The sequence below is a fragment of the Danio rerio genome, chromosome 9 (assembly GCF_052040795.2).
Source record: "Danio rerio strain M-AB ecotype USA chromosome 9, GRCz13ab, whole genome shotgun sequence".
Taxonomy (NCBI): Eukaryota; Metazoa; Chordata; class Actinopteri; order Cypriniformes; family Danionidae; genus Danio; species Danio rerio.
Window position 1 is genome coordinate 38,265,610 of NC_141029.1, and position 17,820 is coordinate 38,283,429.

The 17,820-nt window shown below is 32.7% G+C and overlaps 1 protein-coding gene across 4 annotated transcripts in view; it reads left to right on the top strand.

Annotated features, from left to right (window-relative positions):
* The window catches only part of lrp1bb (low density lipoprotein receptor-related protein 1Bb), a 631,192-nt gene that overhangs the window by 353,643 nt on the left and 259,729 nt on the right, over positions 1-17,820 (top strand). For all 4 annotated transcript variants that reach the window (XM_087268160.1, XM_087268163.1, XM_087268161.1 and 1 more), the window contains 3 exons: positions 524-664; positions 4,273-4,398; positions 7,058-7,174. In XM_087268160.1, the coding sequence (XP_087124286.1) occupies positions 524-664; positions 4,273-4,398; positions 7,058-7,174 (384 nt within the window). The remainder of the gene's footprint in view (positions 1-523; positions 665-4,272; positions 4,399-7,057; positions 7,175-17,820) is intronic.

Consider the following 17,820-nt stretch of genomic DNA (forward strand, 5'->3'; position numbering starts at 1 on the left):
AAAAGTGGGTGTGCATAGACTCTATTGCAGGCATGTCGAAACTCGGTCTGGGAGGGCCGGTGTCCTGAATAGTTTAGTTCCAACCCCAATAAGATACACCTGGGCTGGCTAATCAAGCTCTTACTAGGCTTTCTAGAAATGTCTTTGCAGGTGTGTTAAGGCACGTTGGAGCTAAAACCTGCAGGACACCGGCCCTCCAGGACCGAGTTTGGACACCCCTGCTCTATTGTATTTGTCATTTTGAACAGTTGTTTGAATGCCTAATTCATTGCTTAATTGAACGTTTCTATAAAAGTCATTAATCAACAAACAGAATAACAAGATATTAAATTTAAGCTGCTTTAAACATGTTTGTTTTTGTCCTGTCGTTCTGCTATAAAAGATAAAGCTATAACACACTGAAAAAGCATGATAACTCCAAAAGCAATGTTACTTTATCTGTAGTCTGACTGGCTGTGTTCTCCCTGAAGTTCTTCCCCTGCAGTTGAGTTGTTGTTGTATTGGTTGTGTTTTCCTTCTGAAGACTCTGCAGGTCAAGAAGAGCCCCAGCGGTGCAGAAGTGATGAGTTTCAGTGCAGGAACGGGCGCTGCATCCGAGTCAATTGGATTTGTGATGGAGATGATGACTGTTTAGATGGCAGCGATGAGGAGCCTCACATATGCTGTACGTACCTCGTTTTCCTCTGCTTGTTCTCGCTGACAGGGACATATAATCCCTGTTGAGTCTGCTTTACCAAACCGGGAAATCTCTGTAGCCTCAAGCTGTATCATCTAGCATGCTCACAGTGTTATATATGGCTGTGATGTATAACTCGATACGGAATTTCCATTCTGTTCAGGTATTAGAGATGTCAGCCTTTTTATATTGGCCTGGAAACATGATGAACACTGCAGCAGTAGCACAATATTCATTTGTTTCATTCTTTTTTTGAATAAGAAATATAAAAAATAATTTGTAATTTTTTTTGTAAAACAAACAAACAAACAAACACTCGTGCAAAAATCAGGGCAATATTATTATTATTATTATCATTATATTTATTATTATTATTATTATTATTATGCATTTATTTTATTAAGATCGTAATGTCTTGGTGTATTCACATTTCTATTTAAACTATAACGTTTTATATACAGTATGTGTGGATATTTTTTTACATTTCTTATTCGAAATAAAGGATGCTTTTTATTTTATATTTCTATTTTCATGTTTTTTTCATTTAACTTCTTATTTTATTTTCATTTAATTTATTTTATATTTCTATTTAATTTCATTTTAGTTTTATTTCATTTCATTTCATTTCTTATTTTATTTTATATTTTATTTTATTTTCAGTTTGTTATTTTAATTTCTGATTTTATTTGATTTTAATTTATATTTAAATTTATTTTAATTTTATTTTAATTTCTGTTTTTTATTTTATTTTATTTTATGTTTTTATTTCATTTTTATTTTATCTTTATTTTAATTTATTTTTATTTTATTTTTATTTTTGCTTTATTTTCATTTAATTTTTATTTTAATTAATTTTATTTTATTATTTTTTTCATTTCTTTTTTCTTTTATATTTTAAGTTATTTTTTATTTTGTTTTATTTTCATTAAATTTTGTATTTTATTTTTTATATTATTTTCATTTTTTATTTTCATTTCTGTTTTTGTTTTATTTTTTTTATTTGGTCTTTATGGTTTCATTTTCATTTAGTTTTTCTTTTATTATATTATCTTTTTTTATTTTCGTTTTGTTTTGTTTTGTTTTGTTTTGTTTTGTTTTGTTTTGTTTTGTTTTGTTTTGTTTTGTTTTGTTTTGTTTTGTTTTGTTTTGTTTTGTTTTGTTTTGTTTTGTTTTGTTTTGTTTTGTTTTGTTTTGTTTTGTTTTGTTTTGCACAAATAAGCCCTAAATAAAAAAGGGAAAATATAAGTCTAACATAGATCAAGATATAGACTTTTTATTCAATTTCTTTTACAGTTTGCAATGCTCCAAATGACCTGATGTGACCAAGATGTCTAAATTAATACATTATAAACGTGGTAGCATCATATTAAAAAAAAAAAAAAAACGAAAAAAAACATCTACATAAATATAAAAGTTAGCAAATAACTTGTCGATAATTAACAAGTTTCCAATTGACATCTTAGGAAAAAAACAAAAGAAGTGCAATATGAAATGGGAAGGAGGCCAGTATCAGAATGTTCCCCTATGCTCGGCACAATCAGCTCAAAAGCGAATCAATAAGATAAGCACCATGTTAAAACAGACTCATTTTTCACTATGAGAAATACTTTAACGTGATGTTCTGCCAGAATTAATCAGAATTGCAAAATCAATTTTCTGCTCCGCTGGGACATCCTATAGTTTAATGCGCTTGAAACTTTAGTGCCTCCAATCTGTTTTGTTCTTCTGTTTCTTGTGTTACTCATCATCGTCTGTTGGGGATGCATCGAGTATCCTGGGTTATGAGTAATAGCAGCTTCTATTATTATATAAAGCAAATAGTAGAGGAAAACACAGGCGCTACTTTAAATAAACCCGGACGCCTAAGGGCAAACGCATATTTTGGAGATAAATGTGAAGCTCGCTCAGGAGAATAGATGAATAACACAATGAAAAGTGCTGTGTCAAAACAAAACTGGAGTATTATGCATATGAACTCACTTATATGTAGAGCAGGCTGTCGGGAGCATAACAAAACATGTCAAAAAAAATGTCAAGCTTGCAAATGCGTGTTGCATTCTTAGATACAATATTTACTCTGCAGTTTTTTTCATGCACATGTCAATTTTGATATATTGGGCTTTTAATAAAATGTATTTTTCAGTCTGATGTAAAGAAAACATTAAGGTTTTTTTTGGTACTTTTTAAATGTATTTTTTTTATTGAATATTATTGTTATTTGTTTTTAACTTTTTTGTGATCACAATTGTCTGTAGGGTTTAATAACAATATACACTACCGTATGTCGATCCCAGTTGTAGGAACAACAAATAAGAACATTTAGTTAATGATCTGGAAAAGTGGCAGAAGGTAGATTTTTCTAGTGAATCATCTGTTGAACTCCATCCCAATCATCAAATACTTTGGAAGACCTATTGTATTAGAACCCACATGGAGATCTGCAGAGTGGATGCCAACATCAACAGCCTGAGGTATCAAGACATTTGTGCTTCCCATTACATTACAAACCAAAGGAGAGGGCAAATTCTTCAGCAGGATAGAACTCCTTCTCATACTTCAGCCTCCACATCAAAGGTCCTGAAAGCAAAGAATGTCAATGTGCTCCAGGATTGGCCAGCCCAGTCACCAGACAATGAACATTATTGAGCATGTCTGGAGTAAGATAAAGGAGGAAGCATTGAAGATGAATCCAAAGAATCTTGATGAACTCTGGGAGTCCTGCAAGAATGCTTTCTTTGCCATTCTGGCTGAGTTTATTAATACATTATTTGAGTCATTGTAAATATGTATGAATGCAGTCCTTCAAGCTCATTTGAGTCATGCACAATATTAATAATTTTTCCACTGCACCATGACTTCATATTCTATACTGTACTTGTACAATATTTTTGTTAAGCATCAAGACTTTTGTTTAATTAAAGTCAGACCTTACTGTGCTAATTAGAAAATGAAAAATAAAGGCATGATCATATTTTAATTTGGTAGAATAAGCATAATCTAGAGGCCTTTGCCTTTCGTATAACCCACTTCTGAAACCAAATGATCAACTAGTAGTTATTATTTATTGCTCTTACAACTGGGATGGACAACAAGACTGTAAGTTTAATATGTAATTTTATTTAGTAATTAATTAAATAATTAATTAAATAATTAATTGAATAATTAATTGAATGTATTTATTTATTTGTTTATTTATTTTTCGCATAGCCACTTTACAGGTTTTACATAGGCTTATTTCATTACATAATTTGCATAATTATGTAAAAAAAAGTTTTATAAAAAAATTAAATATTGTTTTAGAATGTATATTTTTTTATGTTTACAGTATTTAATTAATTGTGGTGTAAAAAAGTAATTACCTATATCAGCCTTTTAAACCAGACTTTATTCGTTGTTCTGATTTGTTTGCACTAGAAATCTTTGCAAATATTGCTTATTTAATGAAATCATGCCTGTATTTTATGTTTAAACAGCGTTATTACAAACATTTACAAGTTAAAGTACAACTTCATAAATAATGTTTACAGTTTTTAATGTGACCTGTCAGAAAGAAAATATTGCAGTGAACGTGATGTTTGTGTTGTTGTTTTTTACAGCTAACCACAGTTGTCCAATTGACCAGTTCAAGTGTCCCAGTAACCGTTGTATTCCCAAGAGATGGCTTTGTGATGGAGCTGATGACTGTGGAGATAATGAAGATGAATCCAATAAAACATGTTCAGGTACTGCTCTACGCCCTTATATAGATTCATACACTAGTATATGGCATTAGAAAAGCTGGGCCCTCACTAATTTATTAATTATATTAATTATATGTATGTATGTATGTATGTATGTATGTATGTATGTATGTATGTATGCATGTATGTATGTATTTATCCATCCATCTATCAATTTTAAGATTTTGCATTATGGTTAGCAATTTATTTATTTATTTATTTATTTATTTAGTTTATTTAGTTTATTTGGTTATTCCCTACTCGAGGATAGCAGAAGCAAATGTAACAATAAAAGTAAGTATAACTGCTTGCTGCTTTGCTAAATGTATGCATTTTTAATGTTTAGGTGGATTGTCCAAGGAATACCTTCTTTCCATTCTATCATTTCACATTAAAAATTGTATATAAAGAGTAAAATTCTGATATGAATGTCACGACATATTGTCACAACTTTAGTCACATGACCTGTGTGTTTCAAATCACCCTAATCACGTTTTCTGGGTTTTTTGGATCATGCTTCGGTGCAGGTGTTGTAAAACACTTACGCTTCGTGATCTCAACACTCGGAACATCAGTTTCACGTCAGCCATCCCTTTTAATCAGTAGCTCCCTGTCCTGACATTTTACCTGCCTTGATTTTGTAAACATCCTTTACATACAGTAAACGCTGCACATGTATTCCAACCTCTGTTTTCATGTTTGTCTCATTACAACCAAGAACAATGCTTGCAAGCAACTAGCAACATCACATAATGTACTATACTGGTTCAGAGTGTAAATATGCATTTTATTGGTGTGGAGGAAATCTGGTCTAAAGTGAATCTTAGACTGTGACAGTTTTAAGTCAGATGCTGAGCGACTCTGACTGGCAGGGCTATAAAAGAAAATCAATTTGCCGTTTTTAAAAAGGGGAGGAGCTACTCTCTCTCTCTCTCTCTCTCTCTCTCTCTCTCTCTCTCTCTCTCTCTCTATATATATATATATATATATATATATATATATATATATATTTTTTTTTTTTTTTTTTTTCAGTCAAAATTATGTCATGGAACTAAATTCAGAGCCTTTCAGAGGACAGATATCTTTAGTGAAGTTCATATTATCTGAAGTGAACTTTCTTGCCACAGATTGTCAAGTTATTTTGCCTCCCTTTTACAAATGTGAGTAACACCTGGCCTATTTCCAGGAGTTAGCACTCTTTCGGTAGTTTAAGTGCTGTACGATCAATGGAAGGGAAGAACAGATGTGATAAATGCTGTCAACAGTCTGACGGGCCTCTGATAAAGCTGACCTTTCAGCTGTTGGTCTTTGTTGACTCTACAGACGCTGTTCAAGCAAAGCGATATGGAACACGAGCGATTACACTGAATCAGTGAGGAGCTCAAATCGACAGCAGATGTTAAAGACGTTTAATATTTGATGATTCAAGATGATCTAAAGCTGAGAATTGCTTGAATTGGCTAGAAAACTGTCTCTGGTGCATTAATGTAAGTTTGATCAGTAAATGATTGGCTTTTGGTGGAGATCATCAGAGTGAACCAGACCAAAGAAATTAGTTAGAGAGTTGGATTTGGATTACCTTTTATGTTTGGTTCAGAGTATGGACATTAGAAACTAGTGCAATATTTGATTAGTTGGTTATTTAGTTGGTTGATTGATATGATTGATTGATTGATTGATTGATTGGTTGATTGGTTGATTGGTTGATTTATTGATTGATTGATTGATCATTGCTTTGACTGGTTGGTTAATTGATTGGTTGGTATGACAGAATGGTAAATTGGTTGGGTGTTTTGTAGAGATGATTGGTTGGTTGGATGATATGGTTGGTTGGTTGGTTGATATGATTGGTTGGTTGGTTGGTTGGTTAAGTGATATGTTTAATTGGTTGATATGTTTGATTAGTCAGTTGTTTGGGTGTTTGATTTATATGATTGATTGGTTTGTTGATATGATTGGTTGGTTGGTGGTTGGATAGTTGATATAATTGGTTGGTTGGTTAATATAATTAGTTAGTTTGTTTGTTGGTTGGTTGGTTGGTTGGTTGATATGATATTATATGATATGATTGATTAATTTACTAGAATTAGAATGCCTGATTTACTTGATTTAGTAGAAAGAACTAGAGTTAAACCAGTCTTGATTTAAACGACAACTTTTTATATGCTATTGATGATGTTCTTTTGATGTGTTTATATTTTGAGTAATGGTTTTTATTCTTAAAATAAATGTATATTTTTCTCAAATATAAATAATTTATGTAATGAAATTGCTCATAGAATTTAATATTTTATTAATCTGTAAGTGTACTGTAATCCGTTTTAATGTAGTTTTTAGTATTTTATTATTATTTTTTTATTATTCTGTTGAATTAGTTGTATTATTTTAGCAATGTAACACTATTACATAAGTACAGATTTTCAGTGCTCATTCCCCCTCTGCTATTTACTATGTATTCTTTAATATATTATGTTCTCTAAAACCTTTTTCATACTCAGAATTTTGCCATTAGAATTAAATGTTTGTTTGTTATTTTATTTGTTTATTCATTTATTAAAACACTAAAATAAAAAAACAAACTTTAAATTTAAACAATTGTCTGTTTATTCATTCATTCATTTAAATACATTATTTATTTATTTATTTATTTATTTTTCTTTAGCTCAGCCATGTCGGGCTGGTCAGTTTACCTGTGGTAATGGACGCTGTGTCCCAGAAGCCTGGCGCTGCGATCAGGATGATGATTGTGGAGACATGTCAGACGAGTCTACGTCCTGCTGTGAGTCACTGTTCTGGTAGATCATTGCTTTGTCTGCTATGACTGTAATGTAACTGGTGAATCTGCCTGCACTGTCTACATGATCCCTTAACCTTACTACAAGTCTCTCTTCTTTCTTCAACAAACACTGTGCCAAATTTGGCCTCATTATGTGCAATGCAGCAACCAAACAAATGAAAATCTAGGACTGAGACAAAGTCAATAATGTGCCCAGGATTGTTTTTGACAGGTTACATTATAACATAGTCAGTTCAGCTCTCATATCAGCAGAAATGCTTGCAAGTTCTGAAAGAAAGAAAGAAAGAAAGAAAGAAAGAAAGAAAGAAAGAAAGAAAGAAAGAAAGAAAGAAAGAAAGAAAGAAAGAAAGAAAGAAAGAAAGAAAGAAAGAAAGAAAGAGTGAGAGTTGTAAAATGTATTTTACAGCCCACTATTATATTATTCTTTCCTTAACAGCTTTGTATCAGTGTTCAGCACTGGGTGTAACAATACAGTCCCTAAAACCAAAGATGAAATGTGCATTTTTTATGATGTTTGATGTAATCTCAACTGAAGAATGAAAAAGGGGTGGAACAGAGAGCTCTTTAAAAAAAAAAAAAACATTTTATTTTTATTCTTGCACAGCTGAGAAACAAAAGGGGACGATAAAATAAATGATAAAATGTTGATTCACTTAGGGGCAATTAACAAACCAAAAGCATGTTTATATCAGTCTTTTAAACACACATTTTGCCATTTGGTTTGTACCACACTAGCTAAGCAAGTTATTGTATAACAATGTTTTGTTCTGTAGATGATAGGAACAAATCTAGCCTAAAGGGGCTAATCATTTTGTCCTTAAAATGGTCTTTAAAATATTAAAAACTTTTAATATTTTATTCTATTCTTTTAAGAATAATAATTTTATTATTATTCTATTCTTTTAAGCCTTTTATTCTAGCCAAAATAAAACAATTAAGACTTTTTCCAGAAGAAAAAAATATTATCAGACATACTGTGAAAATGTCCTTGCTCTGTTAAACATTAGTAAATTATTTAAAAAAGAAGAAAAATTCAAATGCACTCATCAGACTAATCAAATACTCTCTATCTGAAGGGTCCTCCCTGCTACAAAGCAAGCTGATATTGATCATTCATTCAGTGTAAATATGCTTTTTAATGGAGTGAATGAAGTCTGGGTTTGTGTTAATGTTACGCAAACTGTTCTATTGCGAACACACAAGCCGTGGTAATATGTGTGAGTTGGCACAGACCACAAAACACATTAGACTCATTTGAATTCTGTATTTTAAAGCAGAGAATATGTTAGACAGACTATTATAGTCTGTTATGAGTCAGACACTGCTTTCACTCAATAACTCTGATTGGTGGAGCTGTTATATAAACTAAAAACCATAAAGTGGGAGGGGCCAAATTTCCCACCCTGTCTTCATGTTTAAATTGAAATTGTGAATCTAACAAAGCTGCACATTTAAAAAAAAGCTTTAAGCAGTTAGTTCCTTCATACTCAGAGTCTGCGCTTTCAGAAGCTGAAAATGAAATGGCGAAATTAACTTGGATGCAGGACCTTTAAGAGTGTGGCGGTAATGCAATCCAGTGATTTTCTAATGTTAAAAGCTCACTAAACCACATCCCAGACCCTGAAAGCAGGCGGAAGGAAATGACACAGGCCTTTGAAAGAAATGACCCAGGCAGGCTACACTGCGAACTCACACAGTGAAACGAGTCTTTAGAACAGAGTGTGAAGGCTGGAGATGCTGGGTAAGACAGGAAGCCCTTTGAAAGGCTATTCTTACACGCAAGCTCAGCCAAAATTCATACCTTTGTCATCATGGAAAGAAAAAAAAAAAACAGAATAAATGTAAAAGCTTGACAAAATATGAAGAAGGTGTATTACGGAAGAATTTGGATTGTTTTTCCTTTAAAAGCAGTGGATGTGACTTATTAATGCATTATGTTCATTCATTCATCAGTCTGTTTATTTGTTTATTTCTTCATTCATTCATTCATTCATTCATTCATTCATTCATTCATTCATTGTCAGATTGCTTGTTTTGTTCCAAAACAGGGATTAAAATTGTTGGGATGTTTCTCTTTGTTCTTGGTGTGGTTCGCTTTCACACGGCGAATTTCTAAATAAACCAAAATAGTTAAAACAAGTCACATGCAAGTAAACTCGCCTCACATATGTCAGAGTTTCCACGGTTAGAGTCCCGCTCAGCTGTCATATGTCCTTTTTCAAATTTATGACGATGAGCAGTAAGACATTATAAGCGGAAAGCTGTGCTTTAATTTTAAATAATGAAACCCACTGATATAGTCACTAAATATAAATCAGAGGTAAGATTTCTCACGCATTGCCATTGGCTAGAATTATGCATTAAATGCTCTACATTATAGAGAAAAATAACAGATAAACCAAGACTGCAGTGCAGTCAATTTCTCTAACGGATAAACAGCCTTCGTAAATTGTTCAGTATGTTTTCAATTTCCTATTTGACTAGGCATGGGATGATAACCATTTTCAAGATTTTGACTAGGCATGGGATGATAACCATTTCACAGTTTTAATTGAGCCAAGACCATCTCATTCAGGCGATCTCGGACCAATTGTTTTGATGCAGATCAGAGCACAATTGCTGTACTTGCATATGTCAAACAAACCACGCTAACTAGTCAAACGTGGGTGCTTTCATACCTAGATGTCTGTTTCGGAACTATGGTATTTTTTGAAACGATGGCGTGCAAAAGCTAACTGCATCGAGAACAAATGTCAACATTGTAACAATAAAAAAAAATAAAATAAAAAAAATCAATCTCCAGGTGTAAAAGCACCACTAGGCAAAGTGTATTTGTAGTGTGTATAAAAAAAAAAATATATATATATATATATATGTATATATATATATATATATATATATATATATATATATATATATATATATATATATATATATATATATATATATATATATTATGATTATTGAATAATATGATTATTATTGTTGTTGTTGTTGTTGATGATGTTATAATAATAGCAGTAACAACAATAATAATGATTAATAAATAATAAAATAGTATTATTAGTATTATTAATATTATTATTATTATTATTATTATTATTATTATTATTATCATCATTGTTATTATTATTATTATTATTATTATTATTATTATTATTATTATTATTATTATTATTATTGCAATATAATAAATACTTATGATGATATTGCATTCTGATCCATGCCCTTTTTTGTCATACTCAAAACTGCTCAAATTTGTATGTTAGTTCGTATACAACTATTCATTTATCTGTTTACTTAGGAAGATTTGGACTAAAATAATATAGTGTGGCTTCCATTTAATAGCCTCATGCCATTTCTCTTTATCATACCTACTCTGTTGACTTTGCAAAAAAATTATCATTGTAGCCAAAGTAATGCATTGTTTCCCCTGGGGTCTCTTTACACTGAAATGTACATTAAAAGCACTGTGTAAATGCATCTTTTTATCATATATATCATTTCCACTTTCAGTACCGCTTCCCTTTTTATTCCCTCAAGCACAAAATTGAAATTCTGGCTCCTCTGCCATTTTTCTCCCATGCTATGCAGTAACAATATAACTTTCTGGGTTGTCTGTCACCAAATGCTTCAAATTGCTGAAAATGGCATTGTGCTGGTTTCCCTCCGCTGTGTCTCGGTACACTCGTGCACAAACACTGGCAGTGTAAGCACTAATTAGTGTGCATGCCTGACTTCACTTAATCGTAATCAAGCTGGGATGCAGACGTGGAGCTCCACTGCTTCTCACTACTGCACTGCGCACAACACACCTGAAACACACTGATGCTCAGCTTGCTCTCTGCTAATTACCATTCTCAGCCTACTTCTACACGCTTGCTCAATTTCGCCTACTTACAATATTGGTATTACAATATTACTGGGGCAATTTGGTATTAGCTGGGAGAGTTCATCCTCAAATTAATATGTTTTCCTTGTTTATTCATTTAATGTCGCTTTGGTTGAATGCAAACACCTCCAAACTGCTCATATGCAATGGAAATGTATAGTTTACTAGTAGTAAACTAGCAAACAAGTCTAACCTGCATGGTATAATAGTGGTATAGTAGTGATAGTAATATAATAGTGGTATTATTAATAGACATTTTGATGTTATGCATTATTTTGGGGTTCTTTTTATCATTTTCTGTAATCATTCATTTATTACCTATAAGCTGAAAGAGTTCATCTACAAATTTATATTTTATTCTCATTTATTCATCTTCCTGTCATTTTGTCTGAATGCAAACAAGCCTAAACTGCATGGTTAAATAGTGGTATAGTTGTATAAAAGAGGTATTATTAATAGACATTTTGATGTAATGTCTTTTTTTGGGTTTCTTATTATCAGTTTCGTTCATTCATTCATTCACTCATTTGCTATTGGTTGCAAGAGTTCATCTCCAAATGTATATTTTATTCTCATTTATTCATCTTCATGTCGTTTTGGTTGAATGCAAGCAAGTCTAAACTGCATGGTATACTAGGGTTATAACAGTGATAGTCGTATAATAGTGGTATTGCAGGGTTCAACGCTAAGTATTTTTTCTACTGGTCCGATCGGGCAAGTGGTTTAGATTTTTACTTGCCCTGCCAAAATTTTCACTGGCCCCACCAAAAAAAAGGGAAGTTAATAGCTATTTTTTAGCCACATATTTTAAATAATGTGTCAAAAATAAAATCTGTAAATCTAGAATTTCAATATTTAAAAAACAATTGTTAATATAAGTGTTATGCAAACAAAAAGAGCAGTATGGATAATTTGGAGGTACTTTATTGCAGTTTGAAATTATTTACACATTATTATACACATAAATGTCTACTTCCAAGAAGTTAGAGATAGACATTTTCGTTTAGCCTTATAATTTGATGTTGCCGCAATGTTGCTGTTTCTATGCTGTACTGGTTGTTACCAGGTTACAAAAAAAAAAAAATAGCATGGTTAAATCAATCAGATAAGATGAATCGCAATATGCTGTTTACGACATTACAGAGAAGGTAGCATTTAAAGATTTAAAAGCACAAACTTAAAATGCACAAATAGTCACAGACAAATTAAATGTTAGTGACTGACAAGGCAGCACTGTCCCAATCGGGCCATTAATGATCCGGTCTACTGTCCCAAGCATCTCTCACACTGGCCCTGGGCCACCGGGCAGTCCTTATTGTTGAGCCCTGTATTGTTAATAGAAATTTTGATGTTATGTATTTTTTGGGGTTCTTTTATCATTTTCAGTAATTATTCATTCATTCATTTACTATTAGTTGCAAGAGTTCATCCTAAAATGTATATATACATGTAGTATAATAGTATAATAGTGGTATAGTAGTGATAGTATTGATATTTTGATGTTTTTGGATTTATTTATTTTTTTGGGTGGGGGGGGGGGGGTCTTTTTACACATTTACACACATCCTATCCAAAGTATGGTAAATTCTGACATCATTAACCAAAAAATCACTTCTAAACACTGCGCTTGTGTTTGATAACATATAAAGGGTCAGCTTTTTGTTGATGATTTCACTTTTATTTAAAGCTTTGGCATTCATGCAGCAGCTTTTGTCCCAGACACATCCAAAGGCAGAAGCACTAACCGCTGTTAAATGTTTACACAGTTGACTAGATTACAAATTCTGTGGATGGATAAGTGTTATGAACAACTTTGATGAAAACATATAGAGGAACATTTTCGCATGCCGAGATGTAAATAATATGTGTGTGTGCTGGCGCTCACCGGAGCACTTCTTTACATGCACACACGTCAGCATTTAAAGCAGAGCTTGAAGGTAAACAAACAGCGGTTTATTGTAAGCATTTTATCAATATTTTTTACACAGTTGGCATTGAAAAAGGAACAGAAACATTATCTGACTAACAGCTAGCAGCTAAACATGTCCGTAAAAATATTCAAACGCTTTTATTTTCCTAAAGAGTGCAAATGTGAATGCGTATGAAGATTTTGATTGGCATTCAATCAGTCATTCAATCAATCATTCCTTCATTCAATCATTTATTTGCTATTAGCTGGAAGAGTTTATCTACAAATTAATATTGTATCCTAATTTATTCAACTGTGTCACTTCTCATGTCAACTCACGTCATTTTGACTGAATGCAAACAAGTCTAAACTGGTCTTATGCAAAAAATGTATAGTTTACTATATATTTGTATGTTACAAAATGTACCATTTTATGTTTTTCCAAAGTAATAATGATAGGATAGGATAGGATAAGCTTGCCTTTTTAAAAAAGATTAAAAGAGAAAAAAACAAATATTTAATTTATTATTATCTATCTGATTTCTCTGATCAGATTAATCAAAATGTAGATATACACTACATTATTATTAGTAGTATTATGTGTAATATTGATGCCTGTATCAGTATGGAATAAATGTGTTTATGATAGTGGTATTTATTAGACCTTTTGATGTTATTTATTTGGGGGGTTCTTTTTCACAGTTTCTGTGTTCATTTATTCATTAATTTATTTATTTTTAATTAAAAATTTTTTGTTCGTTTGTTTGGTTGTTCATTCGTTCATTCATTTAAATGCTGTTTTGAAGTAAATTAACATAGATTCATGGATTTCGAGGTACTGTCATTCATTCATTCATTTTCTTTTAGGCTTAGTCCCTTTATTAATTGGGGGTCACCACAGCGGAATGAACCGCCAACTTATCCAGCACGTTTTTACGCAGCTGATGCCCTTCCAGCCGCAACCCATCTCTGGGAAACATCCACACACTTATTCACACACACATTCACAATTTAGCCTACCCAATTCACCTGTACCACATGTCTTTGGACTGTTGGGGAAACTGGAGCACCCGGAGGAAACCCACGCGAATGCAGGGAGAACATGCAAACTCCACACAGGCTCGAACCAGCGACCTTCTTGCTGTGAGGCATCAGCACTACCTACTGCGCCACTATGTCGCCCTTCGTCGTACTGTCAATCGTGAAAAAATTTCCAAACAAGAATGATTTATAAACAATGAAATCATAAGTTTTAAAAAGATTTCAAAGATTTCGATTTTTAATAAAAGATATCGAGATTTTAAACTTATGATTTCATTGTTTATCTTTATGAATCCCTTACTCAAAGAGTACCAACACATTAACTACCCCTGAAGTACTTTTGGTTTGATTAAGGTTGAATTAAAATCTAAAAGATATGAACTTGAACTTTCACTGTCTGCTGCTCAGGTTCATACAAGTGATTTTTTTTCTTCTTCTTCAAATCAGATTTCAATGATCAGAGTTATTACCCCTGCAGTCTGACTGCTTGTTAAATTTGATCTGTTGTGAAAACTGGGTGTTGAAAGTAATAATTGCTGAAGTCAGGGGACTGGAACCCTCGCTTGTGAAATTCAGAAGTGGGATTTACTGCTGTCAACAATAACGGCAACATGTTCTGGGAATAAACGTTCAAATAATACCTTATTTCGTTTTATTTGTGGACTCAACTGTAATCTTGACTTGTAACAGTCTTCTCCTAGATTAGCAACACCTCCACTGATGTGCTTTCCAACAGATTCTAAGACTTCCTATTTGTGCCGGCGAGGGTTTTATTTGTGAGCGGAAAGAACAATTCCCTAAAAGTAATTTTGTCTGGGAAGCCCATGGGATCTGTTATTTCAGTTTACAGCTGTTGGTGTTTTGGAGATGCGACCCAATGGAGCACAAACCCATCAGAAAGCACTGAATGATGCCTATGCACATATTGGGGGAATTATTGCTTAATTTAGTATTAATTTCAAGGTTTTAACCCAATTACTGTAATATGGCCATCGCATGATGACTGTTTAATTGCGCTATAATGAAGCAACCTACTGTAAATATACTTTCCTGAAGCGTATATTAGCATGTGTACAGATTTGTTATAAATATATAAGTTATAAGGTGCAGTGTACAAATGCATATGAGACAGTATTGCACATGTTTATTGCACGGTATGGGAATATTTAACTGTTTATGAGGTAGATGGCCTGAGGAAAGAAACTTTTCCTGTATCTGGCTGTTTTTGTGCTCGGTGCTCTGTAGGGCCAGCCAGACGGTAACAATTCAAACAGGGAGTGTGCTGGGTGTGAGGGGACCAGAGGGATCTTGCATGCCCTTTTACTCACTCTGGAAGAGTACAGATCTTGAAGTGTAGGAAGGATTCGTTCAGCAGTCCGGACTATTCGCTGTAGTTTCGTTCATAAACTGACTTTCTTTAATTACTAGATTTATAATTCTATTTATATAAATACAAAGAATGGCCATAGTTGTCATTCTGACTGTACAGAGTAAAAAATGTCACGCTATTTTACATTCAAAACCTCTACTGTGACTTTAGAAGCCATTTTCCCCTAAAATACGTACCTCATTTTTTTCTCACAAGTGAGAGAGCAAAGTTTTTACACTGCAAATATCACACTTAACAACAGCATGGGTACATGAAACAAAGCTAGACAAGGAACACAGGCAATATGAGGGTATATATATAATAAACACTATAGTGTTGCCCCCGAAACTGCGTACTTCCATACTATAGTATGCTAAAAACAGTACACGAGCCAAGTAGTACGTCAGAATTCATAAAAAACAGTGCATGATTACTTCCAGCGAGATTCTGAAGTGTGCATCTGATGTAAGCTACGCCATCCTATGATGCTTCATTCATTCAATTCATGAATGGGAGTTAAGGGACACAACTGGTGTGTGTAGGTCACGTGATCATGACAATATGGTGGACGTAGCATATTGCTCACATTCATATTTCATAGAACGTACTTTTCTAATGCTGGAGAAGTAAATTCAAATTCAAATGTAGTACCTACTGAGTAGTAGGCAACTTCGGACGCAGCCTCAAATGGCATGACACGACTAGGGATGGAACAATTAACTGGTTTCACTATTACCATATGCTTTGATTCATTACGTTTAATTAATCATTAAGACTTCTCAACACTGTGTTTTAAGGAACATAACTGCTTCAACTAAACAAAGTTACGCTAGTTTAAAGTTTCGTTTAAAGCACACCAAGGTTAAGTTAATACCAATGCACACTAGAATAACTATGACTGAGGGCCGTTCACATATTGCGCAAGTTTGTTATTTCCAATAGCGGCTTGCAGTTGGCTCATATTGGGATCAACGAGCTCACGCTTTTCAGCCACACCTAGTTGAAAGAATGCCACAAGCACACCGCGAGTCACGTGACAAGAACTGACCAGTCAGCGTTATACTTTGTGAGGAATATACACATTTCTACTCCAAAGAGAAAAAGCAAACAAGAGGAAAACGCCAAACAATTTTGTAATATAATTGATCAAAAGTGCCTTTCAAACAGAGGTCCAGCACCCTTTGACTATGTTTGTTCTTTTTAAAAGGGAAATACTTAGCAAATATGTAGCTTAGATTTACTTTAGACAAATAATTTTTGTTTATTTATTCTTATTTTTATTTATTTATTTAGTCATTGTTCTTTCATTTATTTTCAGTGTAAAATGTGTACTTGTGTTTAAATGCCAAAAACATTTTAAACTTATTTTTAAGTCCAAAGAGAAATGCACTATTGTTTGTTTTTATTATTATTTTATGCTGTATTTTCTAAACTAAAAAAATAATAATAATAATGAATAACTTTTAATTCTGAATTACTTTCAAAAGTAGTGAATGCTTGATAACCGTGAAACTGTGATTATTCCTCAGACTATAACCATACAACCAAAATCTATCATTGCATCCCTAGATGCAACCAATGAAAACATGACAAAAGCACAAAGGAGCACATGGCGGGAAACAAAGCAGGAAACTGTAGAACAAAACTAAACTACAAACTAAAAGACAAAGTAAAAGTAGACAAATGTTCAATGACAAATGTTTACCTGTACAGTATTTATACTTGATACAATATTTGCACAGCATTCGTAGTGTAAATGTTACTGTTTCCTGTCCTGTCTTGTCTTGTCTTGTCTTGTCTTGTCTGTCCTGTCTTATTTGCACTAAATGTTGCACAAACCACACTTTGTGCTCTTATTCTTATTTTTATAATTTTTATTTTATTTTAGTTTATTTAAAAAATTTAAACTAAAAAGTTTTATTTCATTCTTATAAGTTGTTTATAGTAGTGTGTAGTCCTGTATTATGTTGTCAATTCATGTTGTTTGATGCAGCACGTTGGTCCTGGAGGAACATTGTTTAGTTTCACCGTGTACTGCACTGTATATTTTTGAAATGACAATGGAGCCGACATGACTTGACTAGTGAAGTAAAAGTGTGTTTTTGCTGTCAGAAAATGTGTTTGCAGAAACACACATATGGACAATATATTCATATAAATATTGGTTGGCAAAAATGTGGGATAATTAATTATTGAACTTTTTTTTAATCCCATCTGCTCAGCAAGGTTGGATTTCATTTAAAAATGCAGTAAAACTCTGCAGAAACACAGTAATACTCAACATACCCATGCTCAAGCATGCATAGTCATGGTCTTATATTAGAAATCATTTTAAAATGCTGATTTAGTTGTACACTATCAACTCTTATTGTTGGTTCTAATTATTATCAATAATGACAACAGCCTATGTCACCAAT